Raw genomic sequence first — 18234 nt, 5'->3', positions numbered from 1 at the left:
TATAAGTGTTTTCAGGAACTAGGAAGAGATTTGCTCTTTATGGCTAAAACTCTAGCCAGTATCTTTGTTATAAATACTAAGAATAAGATTAAAGATCCTTTTTTGTTTTTGTTTTTGAAACAAAACTTTGCTCTTTCATCCAGGCTGGAGTGCAGTGGCGTGATCCTCAGCTCACTGCAACCTCCGTCCCCCGGGCTCAAGTGATTCTCCTGCTTCAGCCTCCCGAGTAGCTGGAATTACAGGAGCCCACCACCATGCCCGGCTAATTTTTGTATTTTTAGTGGAGATGGGGTTTTGCCATGTTGGCCAGGCTGGTCTCGAACTCCTGACCTGTGATCCACCTGCCTCAGCCTCCCAAAGTGCTGGGATTACAGGCGGGAGCCATTGCGCACAGCCACTTTTTTTTTTTTTTTCTTTTAAACTTTCAGTTTTTATGCTTAAAGAAGGAATCAAGCTAGGAAATTATTTGTGAAATTTCTTTTCTGAAACAGGTGGCCTCCATCTTAATTTTGATGACCTGTAATTATTTTTTGATAGGACTTTAAATTACTGGCTATAGCCTTAGATTGACATTGGGAAACACAGTCTGGGAATAGAAAGGGCTAGAAACTCACTCATGGTTTGGTAGGGTGAGAATGAGGGAACCTGAGTGTCATGACATTCACATGACATCTTTCATCAGATTATGTCAGCAGTTACTGCTCTTGGTCAGAAGGCACTTACAACTTAAGAGCAGAGAACAGAGACAGTATTAGCTGACTTATGGTATATCCAGCCATATCCTGTCACGTGATTTTAAAAATAAAACTTAAAGAACAAAGGCTAATGAGTTTCCCAGTATAAGAAGTAGATAATATTGTAGAGTTTATTTCATAAGAGTAAACCTAATACCCATTTATTACTATGTCATATTAAGTACAATGTCAGAGCAGTGCTTTTTAAATTTTAATGTTCATCAGAATCATTTACAGTTCTTGTTAAAATGTAGGTTCCTATTCAGTAGGTTTTAGGTGGGGCCTGAGAACCCTCATTTCTGTCAAGCTTCCCTGGAGCCACTGATGTTGCTGGTTCCTGGAGCATATTTTGAGCATTAAGGGTCAGAGCAGGGATTCCTATCTTTTAGGGTGATGGAACTCTTTGAGAAACTGAGGAAAGCTGTGGACCCTTAGAATAGTGAACCTGCCTCCTGCTCCTCATCCCCCTTCCCACCCACTCATCCCAGTGCATAGGATTTCAGGGAGGTTGTGAAACCTTTGAAACCTACCTGCATCTTCAGTTTTCATTTTAGAAGTGGCTAATAAAAAGACAGTCATATTGTGTAACAGTCTTTCAGTCAGTATCTCTCCTAGTGCTTTTATAGAATGGATGTTAATTTAAAACTAGGAACACACTGCCCTCGTTACCTGCAGGTTAGAATACATGATCATGTGGGAGGGCCCTTTAAATTGAGCTGCTCCAAAGGTGTGAGGTTCTGAGATGGTGAATTATGGAGTCTCTGGCTTCCAGCAGGAGTGGTGGGCATCGTATGAGCCACATTACTTCATTTTATAGGCAAGAATTGACAAGTCAATATGAGCAATACCACGATCACTTCTAATATTTCTATGTAGCTGGATGATTTTGTGTTCATGAGAGGTATTTGTTGATAATAGTGGTTGTAAGATGAAAGCTCTAGACACATGAGGTTAGTGATTGACTGAGAAATGACCCGTGTGGGAATGGGAGGAATCTAGAGGTGGCTGTCTGTGATATAAGTAAACCCAGGTGGTTTGTTCTCTTGTTGAGCAGGACATGCTTTGGTAGTTGAATGCTGTAGGAAAGGTTTAATTTTATGAAGTATTTGTTTTGCAGCCACATGAACATGGGGTGTCCTTGAAGCAGTTCTTACCTTTGGGTCCACAATGGAATTGTCCAGCTCCTGGTGGGTTGGAGTGGAAGCACTTTTCAGGCTTGGAAATGTTAAACTGGGCCCTGGGAATCCACTGTAGTTCCCGAATGGTGTTTACTGCAAATGCTTTTTGGGTTTAATTGTTCACAACTGATATTTATTTTGTCTGTCTTCATCTGAGCTGGCCAAGATGTTACCCCTTAGCTGGTTTCCCCATACGTGGATTATTTTAAAGTAAATCCCAGGCAACATATAATTTGATTTGTAAATATTTCAATATGTATCGCTAAAAGATTTTTTAAAAAGTCATAATACTGTTATCATACCTACAATATTAGTAATAATTCCTTAACATCATCAAATATCTAGTCAGTGTTAACATTTCCCTATGTAAGTTATAATTTTTTTTTTTTTTTTTTCCTTTTTGAGACAGAGTTTCACTCTTGTCGTCCAGTCTGGAGTGCAATGGCATGATCTCGGCTTACTGTAACCTCTCCCTCCTGGATTCAACTGATTCTCCTGCCTCAGCCTCCCAAGTAACTGGGATTACAGGCACCCACCACCACGCCCGGCTGTTTTTTGTCTTTTTAGTAGTGGTGGGGTTTCGCCATGTTGGCCAGGCTGGTCTCGAACCCTGACTTCAGGTGATCCACCTGCCTCGGCCTCCCAAATGGTTACAATTTTTAAAGTGCTTTTTCTGTTTGAATTGGGATCCAGTTGGTTGATATGTTTTTAATGTCTTTTTTAGCTTTAGATTTCCCTTCCATCTTTATATTCTTTGCAATTTGTCATAATTTGGAATATGCTGGGTCATTTACCCTGCTGCCTTTCCCACAGGCTGGATTTTGCTGATTTCCTTGCCTGAGGATATTGGCATGTTCCCACTTACACTTGTCTTTGCTGCTGGTTCCCTGTAGGGCAGCTGTAGGTCAGAGCCAGGCCATCCCTGCGAGGGAAGGACAGGAACCCTGGGGCAGTGGCCTTGGTACTTCACAGTGGCTGGCCTGGTAACCATTGGTGGTCCCTCCCTAGAGCCATTAATTCACCAGCGGTGACGAAATGATGTTTTAATTTTGTTATTCCTTCTTTTCTTTTTTTTTTTTTTTTAGCAGGAATATCTCTAAAGGAGAAACTTTCTTTCACAGTTACTTGGTTACTTGAAGTACAGATAGTTTTGGAAATGCAAGATAAATGCTTGATTCTTTCTTTTAACAGTTTTCAAAATAATGAGACAGATCCTTTGATCCTTCAGAGGGGACCGTTGAGTTTTTATTTTTAAGTTATGAGTTTATGTGCTTAAATATCTATGTATTTCAGTTGGTTTTTAGTTTTTTTGCTGCCTAGATTTCTCAACTTTGGGCAGCAGGAACTTATGCAGGTTGGTTCCTCAGTCCTTTTGACAGGGTCCTTGTATTAGTTTTCTTTTAGTGTATAACAAATTACCCCAAAACTTAGGGACTTAAAACAATGTGTATTGACCAGGCATAGTGGCTCATGCTTGTAATCCCAGCACTTTGGGAGGCCAAGGCGGGTGGATTGCTTGAGCTCAGGAGTTTGAGACCAGCCTGAGCAATACAGCAAAACTCCATCTACAAAAAATACAAAAATAGGCAGGTGCAGTGGTACGTGCCTGTAGTCAAAGCTACCTGGGAGGCTAAGGCAGGATAATCGCTTGAGCCTAGGAGGTGGAGGTTGCAGTGAGCTGAGATCATGCCACTGCACTCCAGCTTGGGCGGCAGGAGTGAAACTCTGTCTCAAAAAAACCAAACAACAACAACAATAAAACGCAGCCTGTATTATCTCAGAGTTTCTATGGGTCAGGAATCTGGGTGGAGTTTAGCAGGGTCTTCTGACTCTGGCTCTCCCCTAGCGCTGCAGTCAGGGTGCCAGGCGGCTGCCCAGTCATGTTTCATCGTCATGTCCCCATGTGGGCTTGGGGAGCGTGCCCTGCCAGGCTGTCTGGCGTGCTGCTGGTAGGCCCCTGTTTCCTGCTGGCTGGGTCTGTCCACAGAGGTCCTCACTCTGTCATCCCTGGCTTTTCGCACTGCCAGGGCTCTAAGAGAAAAGGGAGAAGAGAGAGCCAGCAAGACAGAAGTCACAGTCTTGAAAGCCCGTCTGGGAGGTGACAGACCATCGCTTGGGTGTGTTTGGGTTGTAGTCATTAGAAGTGACTCACTAGGTCCAGCCCACACTCAAGGGCAGGGATCATACACACCAGGGTGTGAGTACCGGGCGATCATTGGGAGCCATGTTACAAGGTGCCCGCCACAGCCCTAGTGACCTGTGTTAGTGTTCCTGCTTTATTGTGTGAGGAAATGGTTCAATATTTGGATTGAGTCACTTCTCCAAGGAACCCTGACTTATTTTAGTGGAAAATGGTATTTATAGGCTGTAATCTGAGCATAAGATTCTAGGCCTTTTCAATGGACAAAGCAAGGGAGTTGTTTGTTTTTTTAAATTTCGGATGAAAGATGAAGTTTCTGCTACTCCTTCCAATTAGATTCAGGACTACAGTTTTTTCTGGGACAGAGTTGGCCCAGGCTGGAGTGGAATGGCGCGATCTCAGCTCACTGCAACCTCCGCCTCCTGGGTTCAAGCGATTCTCCTGCCCCAGCCTCCGGAGTAGCTGGGATTACAGGCATGCGCCACCATGCCTGGCTAATTTTGTATTTTTAGTAGAGATGGGGTTTCTCCATGTTGGTCAGGCTGGTCTTGAACTCCCGACTTCAGGTGAACCGCCCGCCTCGGCCTCCTAAAGTGCAGAGATTACAGGCCTGAGCCAACTGTAGCTTGGCCAAGACTACAGTTTTTACTTAACCTCATCAAACTTATGTTTGTATCTCATTCAGCCACTTCAAAAACCTTGGTTCTCTAGGGCACCAACATAATTACTCTTGTAATGTCCCATAGTACACAGACAGAAATCTCAGAATAATGACACTTACATTACCACCAAAAATATGATTACTAAAAATGGTTTAAGATTTCTTTGTAGTTCTTTTTTTTTTTTTTTTTTTTTAAGGATATATCTCATTACAGTATGGTCAAATTCCTCTATAGAGTCATAATTGAAATAATTTCCCACTTTGTGGTATATAACTAGATTCATTTGCTTCAACTTACTTCTGAATTTTAGCTTGGTTTTAAAAATTTTTGTTTCATTTTTGCATACATTATTTTTATCATTCTAAAGATGACCTCCAGATTAAAGTATATTTGCAGAAATCTAGCTTCTATCCTTGTCCACGTCCCTTGTCCGCCCCAAATCCTTATCCTCAATTTCCCTTTTTTTCCCAGGTAGCCTTTTGAAAAATTCATAGGTTTTAAAAAAGTTTTAAAATATGATTTGTATTTTTCTACATAGATTTTCTCCATCTTTTGTCTCCACTGAACAGTATATCCCAGTGGCCACGCCATAACAGGATATAGAGATATTCCTCATTCCTTGTTCAGTGGCGTCACACTCCATTGGGTAAATGTATGGTCATTTATTCTAGGGAACTGTACTCTTAAGGAGTCCTCCTGTTCTGCTGTTTTCTGAGAAATGCAGTTTCTGAACAGATGTAGAAAGAAGGTAGGAGGAGGGAACAGTGCCCTGGCTGCTTCTGGAAGCAACACCTGCTTGTAACCACTCCAGTTTTCTTTTTGGTTTGCATCTTGTGTAGGGGGCTAAGGTATCTTTTTGTAACAAAGTGAGTGGGGCTGCTTTTTTTTGGTGAGTCTTGGCCCATTGTGGTGTCCGTTATTTCATTTACTCTTCCTTTGGCTTACAATTGGAAATTCTTTCAGGGTTTAACAACACACTGTATCAGTCATAATTGTTGATGGTGGCATCATTTTGCGTATCTTCATGTTGTATTAGTAAGGTTTTGGAAGGAGTGGTATCTGAGGTTGCTCCTCAGATGCCATTGAAAAATAAACTCCTAATGTAAAAAGTAAATAAAACAAATGGGTTTAGTTTTGTTTTGTTTTTAATAATCTTTTCTCTTCTAACCACTACTGAATTATTTGTGTTGCAGGGAAAAGGACTTGGAGGCCAAGTTCATTATTCAGATGGAGAAAAGCAAAACAACAATCACAAACTTAAAGGCAAGTAGTGACCTGGCCTTGCTTAAGTTCTAAGAGCCCCATGATTGCTTTACTGTGGGGATGACTTACGGGGAAATAAAGCCTGTCTGCTGTTTCCACACCCTCCTTTCCAGTGCAGTTAGCCACGCCAGCTTGCACCTGGCTTGGGCTCAGTCTTGAAGCAGAAGAGTTGATCCTGTTTCCTTTCCCATCCCTGGCTTTATTTGGTCTGGAAGCCAAATCCAAGCCGTTGCTCTGGTCCAGGAGGTCCTGAGTCTATCCCAGATTCGGGCATTTTCATCCTGTGTCCTCGTGGTAGGGGCGTAGCCTGGCAATTGACTGTGTTTTGTGAACATTAAATAAGCTTTGCCCCTAGATTTTTTCTATTTTTTAACAAAAATAATCATGTTTGGTAATCCTTGAAGAAGAACTGGTATTATTATTCAAAACTCAGGATAGGAAAGATTTTTAAAAAATCACCAAATTTCTTTTCTGGAAAAAAAAGTTAAAAAATATTTTCAAGATGGCAGGTTTCTCCTTTGGCACTTAAAACATCCTGTTTGTTTATTTAGTTAGGAAATTTTTAAAGGGCGCTGAATGCTTTTCACTGAGGAAGGTAATAGGGGTATAAAATTAATATTGAAGAAATCAGAGCCAGACTCGGTGGTGCACACCTGTGGTCCTAGCTACTTGAGAGGCTGAGGTAGGAGGATTACTTGAGCCTAGGAGATCAAGGCTGCAGTGAGCCCTGTTTATGCCATTGCACTCCACGCTGGGCAACAGAGCAAGATCCCATCTTAAATTAAAAAAAAAAAAAAAAAAGAAATGAAGTACTTTGTGGGTTCATTGCCTTTCTCCTTCGATATTTGTCACTAACTTTTAGGTCTGGATTTCTGAGACATGATGCTCCATGGCCAAGTCAGATCCATCTCCTGTTCACATCTGAGGAGCAGATTTCTATTAATATGTGGCTCAAAGGACTGGGTACTTTGAGATCCAATTTCAAAGTAGTGCGAGTTGATCTCCAATGATAGAAGCTGGGAAATGCTCCCATCTTCCAACTGAGCAGCCTCTGGACCATTTGATTTCCTCCGTTGAGGCACTGGTGTCCTTTACCTGAGGCATTCTCCACTGGATGCCTTTCTTTCTCTGCTTAGCACAACCCTTGTGCATTCCAGCTCTGTCTGGCCTGCACGGTGCTTCTTTCCCTTCCTTTGGCCTCTCGCATCTTCTCATGTTTCTACCCAGTTGTCACTTGTCCATTCCCTGCTGGTAATTACCTTGTCTTTCCTTCATGTGCCTTTCTATGCTCACAGTACTTTGGTAAAAGACCACTGACCCTGGATGAGTCTCCTTTCTTTGTGCATTAATCCGTTTTCTTCGATTACTCTGTTGCTTTTTGAGTTTTATAAACATTTTATCATCTGATGTTTCAGTAACCAGAACAGATGCCCAGACTTTTAGTGTTTTCATAAGAATCATAATTTTTTTTATAATATGTGAATCGTGGAAAATATGGTGCTCATTGAAGTTATTCAGCATATGTCCAATAAACAGACTTTGGGAGCATATGAAGATTTTAAAACATGGTTTTGGGGTGCACTTTAAGCATATAGCAAAGGGGACAAGATACATGCAAACACCTACAATAAACTCACAATATGGTGTGTCCTGAAAGAGTCTAGGCTGTCGGAGGTAGGAGAAATTACTTCTCCGTGCAGTGTCCAAGGGAAGTGTCATGAAAGAGGAGACGTCTGCCCTGGAATTTTCAATGAGACCACCAAATCATACAGCTCTAGAAGGTGCCAATCTTACCATGATCTATGTGAATACCACCCTCGTAGTTGTGCAAAGCCCAACTCTGGTGGATTTAGGTGGAGGGAACAGTAAATAAAAGTCACTGAAGCTGGAAAAACAGAGTCTGGCTGGAGTGTTGGGTTCTTAGGAGTTAATCATGGACAAAAAAAGGTCAGAATAGTATTCTTGGGTCGTATGACAGACGGATTGCTATAAGGAGTTTAGTTCATATTTCAATTTTATTTGTTTATTGTTTTAGAGAAGCCAGCAGGAATGAAATGCTTTTTAGTCAGCATAGAAACATGGAAGTTTGGGTCAAATGGCAGTGCTCTTTACATTATTATTATTATCCTAATCATTTCTTTCTAGATACCAGAAGGAGGCACTGGGGACTCAGGAAGAGAACGGACCAAGACCTTCACCTATGACTTTTCTTTTTATTCTGCTGATACGAAAAGCCCAGATTACGTTTCACAAGAAATGGTATATGATATTTTCAAAATATTTATGTTGATTTATTTTCACATTGAGGAAAACATGCCTACTCTAAAATACTTTAAAATATCTTGCCAATTTCCTTCTGAATGTAATTTTTATGTAAAATTAGCCTTTGCTAACTTAACTTTCTGAGTGTTATTTAGGAGTATTTATTTAAGCCTGAGAAGAATTCAGTTCTCAAAAGGTTGATTTTTTTTTTTTCCACTTTTGAGCATAATGATGATAATTTTTAATTTGTTTCAAAACCTGGATATGGTTCCTGTTTAGAAGGCGCTCTACATAGAGAGCATTTCTAGGGGGAAACGTGTATGCTGCTAAGCCCAGTAAAAAAGCCACTTAACCTTGAATGCTATTCAGTGTGGAGATTTAGGAGGAAACCTCAAACCCAAGTCATGTGTTCCCAGCTTATGTGGATCATTACAGGTTTTAGAGTGGATTCTAGAAAGAAAGAATGTTTCATTCAGAATCTTTCTAGAATCTAGAATGATGCTGGAATTTGTCCAAGAAACCTGGCCTGTAGGCTTTTAAGGGCTAAAATGTAGATGTGAAGTGGACAGGTAAGAACAGACACAAAGGTACCCGCAGAAGCCTATCAAGACACTGATGTAGACATTTCAGGTGAGCAGAGGGACAAGTATATTTCTCTGGGTGGGGAAAAGCCAGGTATTTGAGCAGAGTGTGGTTAGAAATGGGGAGCACCAGTATAGAAGGAAAAACGCAGGCTTCATCACTGGGCCTCTTCCTGGCTTGTTGACAGCTTCTTTAGATACATTGCTTTAGGTCTCCATAGGTTAAAATGGGGATAAGAATTCCTGTCCTGCCTGGCCTGGGCTGTAATCCATGCAATGGCATCTCGAAAAGTAGGGCATGAAAAAGTACTTCTTTCTTTCTTTCTTTTTTTTTTTTTTAAATTATACTTTAAGTTCTGGGATACATGTGCAGAACGTCCAGATTTGTTAAATAGGTATACACGTGCCATGGTGGTTTGCTGCACCCATCAACCTGACATCTACATTTTAATGCTATCCCTCCTCTAACCCCCTACCCACTGACAGGCCCTGGTGTGTGACATTCCCCTCACTGTGTCCATGTGTTCTCATAGTTCAGCTCCCACTTTTGAGTGAGAACATCTGGTGTTTGGTTTTCTGTTCCTGTGTTAGTTTGCTGAGAATGATGGTTTCCAGCTTCATCCATGTCCCTGCAAAGAACATGAACTCATCCTTTTTTATGGCTGCATAGTATTCCATGGTGTATATGTGCCACATTTTCTTTATCCAGTCTATCATTGATGGGCATTTGGGTTGGTTCCAAGTCTTTGCTACTGTGAATAGTGCTGCAATAAACATACGTGTGCATGTGTCTTCATAGTAGAATGATTTATAATCTTTTGGGTATATACCCAGTAATGGGATTGCTGGGTCAAACGATATTTCTGGTTCTAGATCCTTGAGGAATCGCCACACTGTCTTCCACAATGGTTGAAATAATTTGCACTCCCACTAACAGTGTAAAAGCGTTCCTATTTCTCCACATCTTCTCCAGCATCTGTTGTTTCCTTTTTAATGATCACCATTCTAACTGGCATGAGATGGTATCTCGTTGTGGTTTTGATTTGCATTTCTCTAATGACCAGTGATGATGAGCTTTTTTTCATATGTTTGTTGACTGCATAAATGTCTTCTTTTGAGAATTGTCTGTTCATATCCTTTGCCCACTTTTTGATGGGGTTGTTTGTTTTTTTCTTGTAAATTTAAGTTCCTTGTAGATTCTGGATATTAGCCGTTTGTCAGATGGATAGATTGCAAAAATTTTCTCCTATTCTATAGGTTGCCTGTTCAGTCTGATGATAGTTTCTTTTGCCATGCAGAAGCTCTTTAGTTTAATTAGATCCCATTTGTCAATTTTGGCTTTTGTTGCCATTGCTTTTGGTGTTTTACACATGAAGTCTTTGCCCATGCCTATGTCCTGAATGGTATTGCCTAGGTTTTCTTCTAGGGTTTTTATGGTCTTAGGTCTTACGTTTAAGTCTGTAATCCATCTTGAATTAATTTTTGTATACGGCGTAAGGTAGGGATCCAGTTTCCATTTTCTGCATATGGCTAGCCAGTTTTCCCAACACCATTTATTAAATAGGGAATCCTTTCCCCATTGCTTGTTTTTGTCAGGTTGTCAAAGATCAGATGGGTGGCGTTATTTCTGTGGCCTCTGTTCTGTTCCATTTGTCTATATCTCTGTTTTGATACCAGCACCATGCTGTTTTGTTACTGTAGCCTTGTAGTATAATTTGAAGTCAGGCAGCATGATGCCTTCAGCTTTGTTCTTTTTGCTTAGGATTGTTTTGGCTGTATGGTCTGTGTTTTGGTTCCATATGAAATTTAAAATAGTTTTTTCTAATTCTGTCAAGAAAGTCAATGGTAGCTTGATGGGGATAGCATTGAATCTATTAATTACTTTGGGCAGTGTGACCATTTTCACAATATTGATTCTTCTATCCATGAGCATGGAATGTTTTTCCATTTGTTTGTATTTCCTTGAGCAGTGGTTTGTAGTTCTCCTTGAAGAGGTCCTTCATATCCCTTGTAAGTTGGATTCCTAGGTATTGTATTCTCTTTGTAGCAATTGTGAATGGGAGTTCACTCATGATTTGGCTCTCTGTTTGTCTGTTATTGGTGTATAGGAATGCTTGTGATTTTTGCACGTTGATTTTGTATCCTGAGAGTTTGCTGAAGTTGCTTATCAGCTTAAGGAGATTTTGGGCTGAGATGATGGTGTTTTCTAAATATACAGTCATATCATCTACAAACAGGGACAATTTGACTTCCTGTTTTCCTAATTGAATACCCTTTATTTCTTTCTCCTGCCCGATTGCCCAGGCCAGAACTTCCAACACTGTGTTGAATAGGAGTGGTGAGAGAGGCCATCCTTGTTTTGTGCTGGTTTTCAAAGGGAATGCTTCCAGCTTTTGCCCATTCAGTATGATATTGGCTGTGGGTTTGTCATAAACAGCTCTTATTATTTTGAGATCCCTTCCATCAAGACCTAGTTTATTGAGAATTTTTAGTATGAAGGTGTGTTGAATTTTATCGAAGGCCTTTTCTGCATCTATTGAGATAATCATGTGGTTTTTGTCATTGGTTCTATTTACGTGATGGATTGTTCAGTTTCCATGTAGTGAAGTGTTGAGTGAGTTTCTCAATCCTGAGTTCTAATTTGATTGCAGTGTGGTCTGAGAGACTGTTTGTTATGATTTCCATTCCTTTGCATTTGCTGAGGAGTGTTTTACTTCCAATTATGTGGTCAATTTTAGAGTAAGTGTGATGTGGTGCAAAGAAGAATGTATGTTCTGTTGATTTGGGGTGGAGAGTTCTGTAGATGTCTATTAGTCCCATTTGGTCCAGAGATGAGTTCAAGTCCTGAATATCCTTGTTAATTTTCTGTCTTGTTGATCTGTCTAATATTGACAGTGGGGTGTTAAAGTCTCCCACTATTATTGTGTGGGAGTCTAAGTCTCTTTGTAGGTCTCTAAGAACTTGCTTTATGAATCTGGGTGCTCCTGTATTGGGTGCATATCTGTTTAGGATAGTTAGCTCTTCTGTTGCATTAATCCCTTTACCATTATGTAACGCCCTTCTTTTTAATTTTTGTTCTTTGTTGGCTTAAAGTCTGTTTTATCAGAGACTAGAATTGCAACCCCTGCTTTTTTTTTGCTTTCCATTTGCTTGGTAAATATTCTTCTATCCCTTTATTTTGAGCCTTTGTGTGTCTTTGCACATGAGCTGGGTCTCCTGAATACAGCACACCAATGGGTCTTGACTCTTTATCTAATTTAAAATGCCAGTCTGTGTCTTTTAATTGGGACATTTAGCCTGTTTATATATAAGGTTAATATTGTTATGTGTGTATTTGATCCTGTCATTATGATGGTAGCTGGTTATTTTGCCCGTTAGTTGATGTGATTTCTTCACAGTATTGATGGTCTTTACAATTTTGTATGTTTTTGCAGTGGCTGGTACCGGTTTTTCCTTTCCATATTTAGTGCTTCCTCAGGAGCGCTTGTAAGGCAGGCCTAGTGGTGGCAAAATCTCAGCATTTGCTTGTCTGTAAAGGATTTTATTTCTCCTTTGCTTCTGAAGGTTAGTTTGGCTGGATATGAAATTCTGGGTTGGAAATTCTTTTCTTTAAGGATGTTGAATATTGGCCCCCACTCTCTTCTGGCTTGTAGGGTTTCTGCCGAGAGATTCACTGTTAGTCTGATGGGCTTCCTTTTATGGGTAACCCGACATTTCTCTCTGGCTGCCCTTAACATTTTTTCCTTCATTTCTACCTTGGTGAATCTGACGATTATGTGTCTTGAGTTTTGCTCTACTCGAGGAGTATCTTTGTGGTGTTCTCTGTATTTCCTGAATTTGAATGTTGGCCTGTCTTGCTAGGTTGGGGAAGTTCTGCTGGATAATAACCTGACGAGTATTTTCCAACTTGGTTCCATTCTCCCCATCACTTTGAGGTACACCAATCAAACGTAGGTTTGGTCTTTTCACATAGTCCCATATTTGTTGGAGGCTCCGTTCATTCCTTTTCATTCTTTTTTCTCTAATCTTGTCTTCATGCTTAATTTCATTAAGTTGATCTTCAATCTCTGATATCCTTTCTTCTGCTTGATCTGTTTGGCTATTAATACCTGTGTATGCTTTATGAAGTTCTTGTGCTGTGTTTTTGAGCTCCATCAGCTCTTTTGTGTTCTTCTCAAAACTGGTTATTCTAGTTAGCAATTCGTCTAACCCTTTTTCAAGGTTCTTAGCTTCCTTGCATTGGGTTAGAACACACTTCCTTAGCTCAGAGGAGTTTGTTATTTCCCACCTTCTGAAGCCTACTTCTGTCAGTTCATCAAACTCATTCTCCATCCAGTTTTGTTTCCTTGCTGGCAAGGAGTTGTAATTCTTTGGAGGAGAAGCAGCATTCTGGTTTTTTGAATTTTCAGCCTTTTTGCACTGGTTTTTCCTCATCTTTGTGGATTTATCTACTTTTCGTCTTTGATGTTGGTGACCTTTGTGTGGATGTCCTTTTTGTTGATGTTGATGCTATTTCTTTCTGTTTGTTTGTTTTCCTTCTAACAGTCAGGCCCCTCTGCTGCAGGTCTCCTGGAGTTTCCTGGAGGTCCACTCCAGATCCTGTTTGCCTGGGTATCACCAGCGGAGGCTGCAGAACAGCAAAGGTTGCTGCCTGTTCCTTCCTCTGGAAGCTTTGTCCCAGAGGGGCACCCACCAGATGCCAACCGGAGCTCTCCTGTATGAGGTGTCTGTCAGCCCCTGCTGGGAGGTGTCAGGAGGCATGGGGGTCAGGGGCCCACCCGAGGAGGCAGTCTGTCCCTTAGCAGAGCGCGAGCGCTGTGCTGGGAGATCCGCTGGTCTCTTCAGACCTGGCAGGTAGGAACGTTTAAGTCTGCTGAAGCTGCACCCACAGCCACCCTTTCCCCCAGGTGCTCTGTCCCAGGAAAATGGGAGTTTTATCTATAAGCCCCTGACTGGGGCTGCTGCCTTTCTTTCAGAGATGCCCTGCCTAGAGAGGAGGAATCTAGAGAGGCAGTCTGGCTACAGGGGCTTTGCCAAGCTGTGGTGGGCTCCGCTCAGCTCAAACTTCCTGGCAGCTTTGTTTACATTGTGAGGGGAAAACCGCCTACTCAAGCCTCAGTAATGGTGGGTGCCCTACCACCCACTAAGCTCGAACATCCCAGGTCCACTTCAGACTGCGGTGCTGGCAGCGAGAATTTCAAGCCAGTGGATCTTTGCTTTCTGAGCTCTGTGGGGATGGGATCCACTGAGCTAGACCACTTGGCTCCCTGGCTTCAGGTTCCTTTCCAGGGGAGTGAGCAGTTCTGTCGCTCTGGTGTTCCAGGCGCCACTGGGGTATGAAAAAAAAAAAAAAGCCTCCTGCAGCTAGCTTGGTGTCTGCCCAAACAGCTGCCCACTTTTGTGCTTGAAACGTGGGACCCTGGTGGTATAGGCACTCGAAGGAATCTCCTGGTCTGCGAGTTGTGAAGACCGTGGGAAAAGCATAATATTTGGGCCGGAATGCACTGTTCTTCATGGCACAGTCCCTCATGGCTTCCCTTGGCGAGGGGAGGGAGTTCTCCAACCCCTTGCACTTTCTGGGTGAGGCTATTTTCAACCCTGCATCTGTTCACCCTCCGTGGGCTGCACCCACTGTCTAGCCAGTCCCAGTGAGATGAGCCAGCCGGTACCTCAATTGAAAATCCAGACATCACCTGCCTTCTGTATTGATCTCACTGGGAGCTGCAGACCAAAGCTGTTCCTATTTGGCCATCTTGCCAGCCACCAAAAGTACTTGTTTCTTGCAGCTTGAAATGTGTCCGTGCACCAGAATCATCAGTACCGCCTGGGAACTTGTTAGGAATGTGAAATCTCAGGACCTATTCCAAGACCTACTGAATTAGATCTGAATTGTTTTTAGCAAGATCCCCAGTTCTCTGTGTGCACCTTAACATTTGAGAAATGTAGTCCGTTTGTAAATGGTTTGTGGAGGAAGTTGGCTTTCTGAGACAGTGTAAATGTTAAAGTTGGAGGACTGGAGCGACTGTATCCAGAAGATACTGAATCAAACATCTGGGAAAAACAGGAGCTGGGTGCAGCGTTGCACACTTGTAGTCCCAGCTACTTGGGGAGCTGAGGCAGGAGGATTGCTTGAGGCCAGGACAAGTCCAGCCTGGGCAACATAGTGAGACCCTGTCTCTTAAAAAATTAGGAAAAAGTAGGAAGGAATAGCAGTGATGAGAATGGGAGCCTCACAGAGAGAGGTGGTGCCTGGTCTGAAAGAAGGCCTGGGAGAGGAAAGATAAATTGATGTTGGTTGAACTTCTATTGGTGTCAGAAACTCTGCTTGGTGTTCATATGTGCTATCTTGTTTAATCCTCACAGGAATCAAATGTGTTAAATTTTAACTCTACTTTTCTTTGTTGAAGAGATTCAGTAAGCTTAAGGAACTTGCTCAGGTTTGTAGACCTAATTGACTTTTAATAGTAGCAGAGTTGGACCATGGGGCTGTTGTATAGGGTGCTGGAGATGCCACTGGAAGGTCTTAAGGATGTGGATGAGAAGGAGTGGTGTGTTCTCGATGACAGATGGATCAGGCACAGGAAATGGCTGACAGGTCGCATCCCTGCTATAAATAGGGGAAGATGCGAGTGTAGCATGGTGTGTGTGTGTGGGGTGTGTGTGTGTGTGTGTGATTTGAATGTAAAGGCATATTTAGAAAATATATCGTGTCTACTACTATAGTTCAAGTTTCCCTTAACCTTGAACAAATACCAAGTAAGATGACCATTAATATTTTTTCTCCCAAATTAATTTTAGAATTAGAAAATCAATGAGCAACTTAAATCTACAGTCATGTGAATTAAAGACGATTAAACAAGGTCTGCTTTTCTTAATGGTTCTTCAAAACTCCAAAGGGAGGCTTTGATCTCACACAACCTGTTCCTTAATTCAACCCAGGAGAAACTTGAAACCTAACATTTCCCAGTTGACATGCCCGATGAGCGCGTCTTTGTTTTAACAGTGCCCTCTTGTGGGCAGTTGCCCTCAAGTGAGGCCCCAGTGATGCCTTGGATTACTCAGGAAATCAGCTTTCAAGTCTGTGCTCTGACAGGCAGCAAGGTGGGTTTCAGGCAACCAGGCCAGCCAGGTTCTGATGCCAGCAGGGAAGAGCGGTTGTCAGTCTCATAAAGCAGGCCCTCCTTCCTACCTTGTTTGTGGGGGCGGTGCTTGGTGCATCCTCTGTGGGAGCTGTGATGGGGGTATCTCGATTTCCTTGCCAAGACCCCTGGAGAGATGCAGGCAGTGCCGGCTGCTTTTCCAGGTCATGGCACCAAGTTTGGGTGGGTTTTTCGAGACCCACTGAGAGTGAAGCTGAGACGGAGCCAGCCCAGGGTCTCTGCGCCTCCAGACCTGGATTTTCTAGACCCGTTTGCAGTCATGTCTCCCCCAAACCAAACCCCGCTGATCCACTGAATTGGAAAACCGCCTGTGTTAACTTTCTGGGCAATGAAGTAATAGCAAAGTGGTAGGCATAGATTTTAACCCTAGGAAATAATTTTATTCTGAAAACCTTTGGGTTTGGTTTAAATGTGATATTTTTCATGACTTTGGTTTAGTCCCAGGCCAAACTATGAGAAAAGATCCTTCTTTATTCTTTGAGAAGTGTTTAGACGACTTTTTTCGTTACTTAGTGAATTCATAAAAAAATGGTATTTGCCTTTTGTGTTTTGTTTAATCTGAGAGAATTGGGGAAATATTTAGTTTTTACTCATATTCCATATATGTTGGTGAAAATAAGACTCCAACTGGTGGTCTGGAGTCCTGAGTGTCCCTGGGGTTCCTGACTTTTGCTTCGTAAGAGAAGATCGGGGAGGGGCCCTTCAAGGTAGGATTGGGGCCTGGTTGTTGCTTTCGGGGGTGTGGGAAGAGGGCACATCACAGTGGTAAGAAAGTCCTGGATGCAGTCTCAGCTCTGGCACTCCCTGGTGTGTGCCCAGTTACCTGGCCTCTCCCCCTTCGGCTTCCTCATCTGAAAAATGGGTCTTGTAACACTACTCACCCTGTAGTGTTTTGATGAGAATTATACATGAACACACGAAAGGGTTTAGAAAGACCGGAGTAAGTGTGAGCTGCCATTATGGTTGAGACTTGAGTAAGTCGTCAGAATTTGAGAGCAAGATCGAAAACTGTCAGCTCTTAAAGCTAAAATGGTTAAGAATTAACTCAGAATGAGTGAGACTGGCAATTTGTGGAAATGACTCAATTGAAGTGACAGTTTGTTGAAATCTTTTACTGATGAGGCTGAGGAAACAAAGTCTGTAGAAGTCAGTGGGAAGATGGATCTGAAGACAGCTGAGGTCCAGTTGGCTGTATTTTCATCTTGTCCTTGGGACAGGCTGTGTTATCAGCAGGGATGGTTGAGGTGGAGCTGAGATGCAGATGGCCAGGTTTATCGGCCCTGTCTAGGGTGTGGGTGTTGTGGCCAGAGGGGTGTTGTCTCCATATGTCCGCACTGATGTGGGCCGTGTGCACATCCTAATGGGAATCTGGCCTCCACGCAGGGTCCCTGTACTGCCTGCGCTGACTGGCAGATGTGAGTGCTCTAGGTCACTCCTCAAATGTTGCCATGCTTTGAAATCACATAGGGAGTTTAGAAGAATGGATTCCTAGGTTCACACTCCCTTAGATTCATACTTAATTGGGCTGGGTTACCGGCCTGGCCATTGGACTTTTCCAGGCTTCCCAAGCGGTTGTAATGTGCTGCAAAGTTTGGGACCTGCTGCTCTTGGTTTGGCAGTAGCTGGTGATGACTCTTTGGTCGATCCTTCCGGGTCCCATGAGTTGGCTGATGTGGTGTCAGTCGTAGACTGAGTGCTCTTGTAGGGATGCTGAGGCCCCACTTTGGACGGTGGTGACACCACAGAGGAGCCCTTCACCTGAAGCTGAGCGAGCTTCCCTTTTGGCATCTCCTCAGTGGCTGTTGTGCCTACCTTTTGAAGCAGGGAGATGCTTTATCTGCCCTCAGTGTGCTGGGCTGAGGGGACAGGAGACTACATGAAAGCTTTGGTTGTCTCTTTCCAGCTGGCTATAACTAAGAAGATTTTGAACCTTGATTTCCTTCATTTACCATCAGTTGTCTGGGTGAAGCATTTGTACTTCACCTCCTTTCACTATCCAAATTGTAATTATGTGGAATGTTGGACGTGGACTCAGGCCATTGTAGGTGTGACCCCCACCCTGGCCCCACACAGCTTGTCTCCCTGCCTTTTCCATCCTGGGCAAATGTCCAAATAGGAAAAAGCACCTGGACACTGACATGGGGGAGCCCAGCCACCCGAGCTTCATCTGCACCCACCCATCACTCAGCTCCATGAGCACCTGCAGAGGTTGATTTTGATGAGTAGCTGGACCCTTAAAATGAAGGCATTGATT

The 18234-nt window shown here is 42.7% G+C and overlaps 1 protein-coding gene across 4 annotated transcripts in view; it reads left to right on the top strand.

Annotated features, from left to right (window-relative positions):
• Positions 1–18234, top strand: part of KIF16B (kinesin family member 16B) — a 307106-nt gene that overhangs the window by 39465 nt on the left and 249407 nt on the right. For all 4 annotated transcript variants that reach the window (XM_025400350.1, XM_025400349.1, XM_025400348.1 and 1 more), the window contains exons 2-3: positions 5908–5977; positions 8123–8236. In XM_025400350.1, coding sequence (XP_025256135.1) covers positions 5908–5977; positions 8123–8236 — 184 coding nt within the window. The remainder of the gene's footprint in view (positions 1–5907; positions 5978–8122; positions 8237–18234) is intronic.

The sequence above is a fragment of the Theropithecus gelada genome, chromosome 10 (genome assembly GCF_003255815.1).
Source record: "Theropithecus gelada isolate Dixy chromosome 10, Tgel_1.0, whole genome shotgun sequence".
Classification (NCBI taxonomy): domain Eukaryota; kingdom Metazoa; phylum Chordata; class Mammalia; order Primates; family Cercopithecidae; genus Theropithecus; species Theropithecus gelada.
The sequence above is the reverse complement of the archived record's forward strand: the minus strand, read 5'-3'. Positions and strand labels throughout refer to the sequence as shown.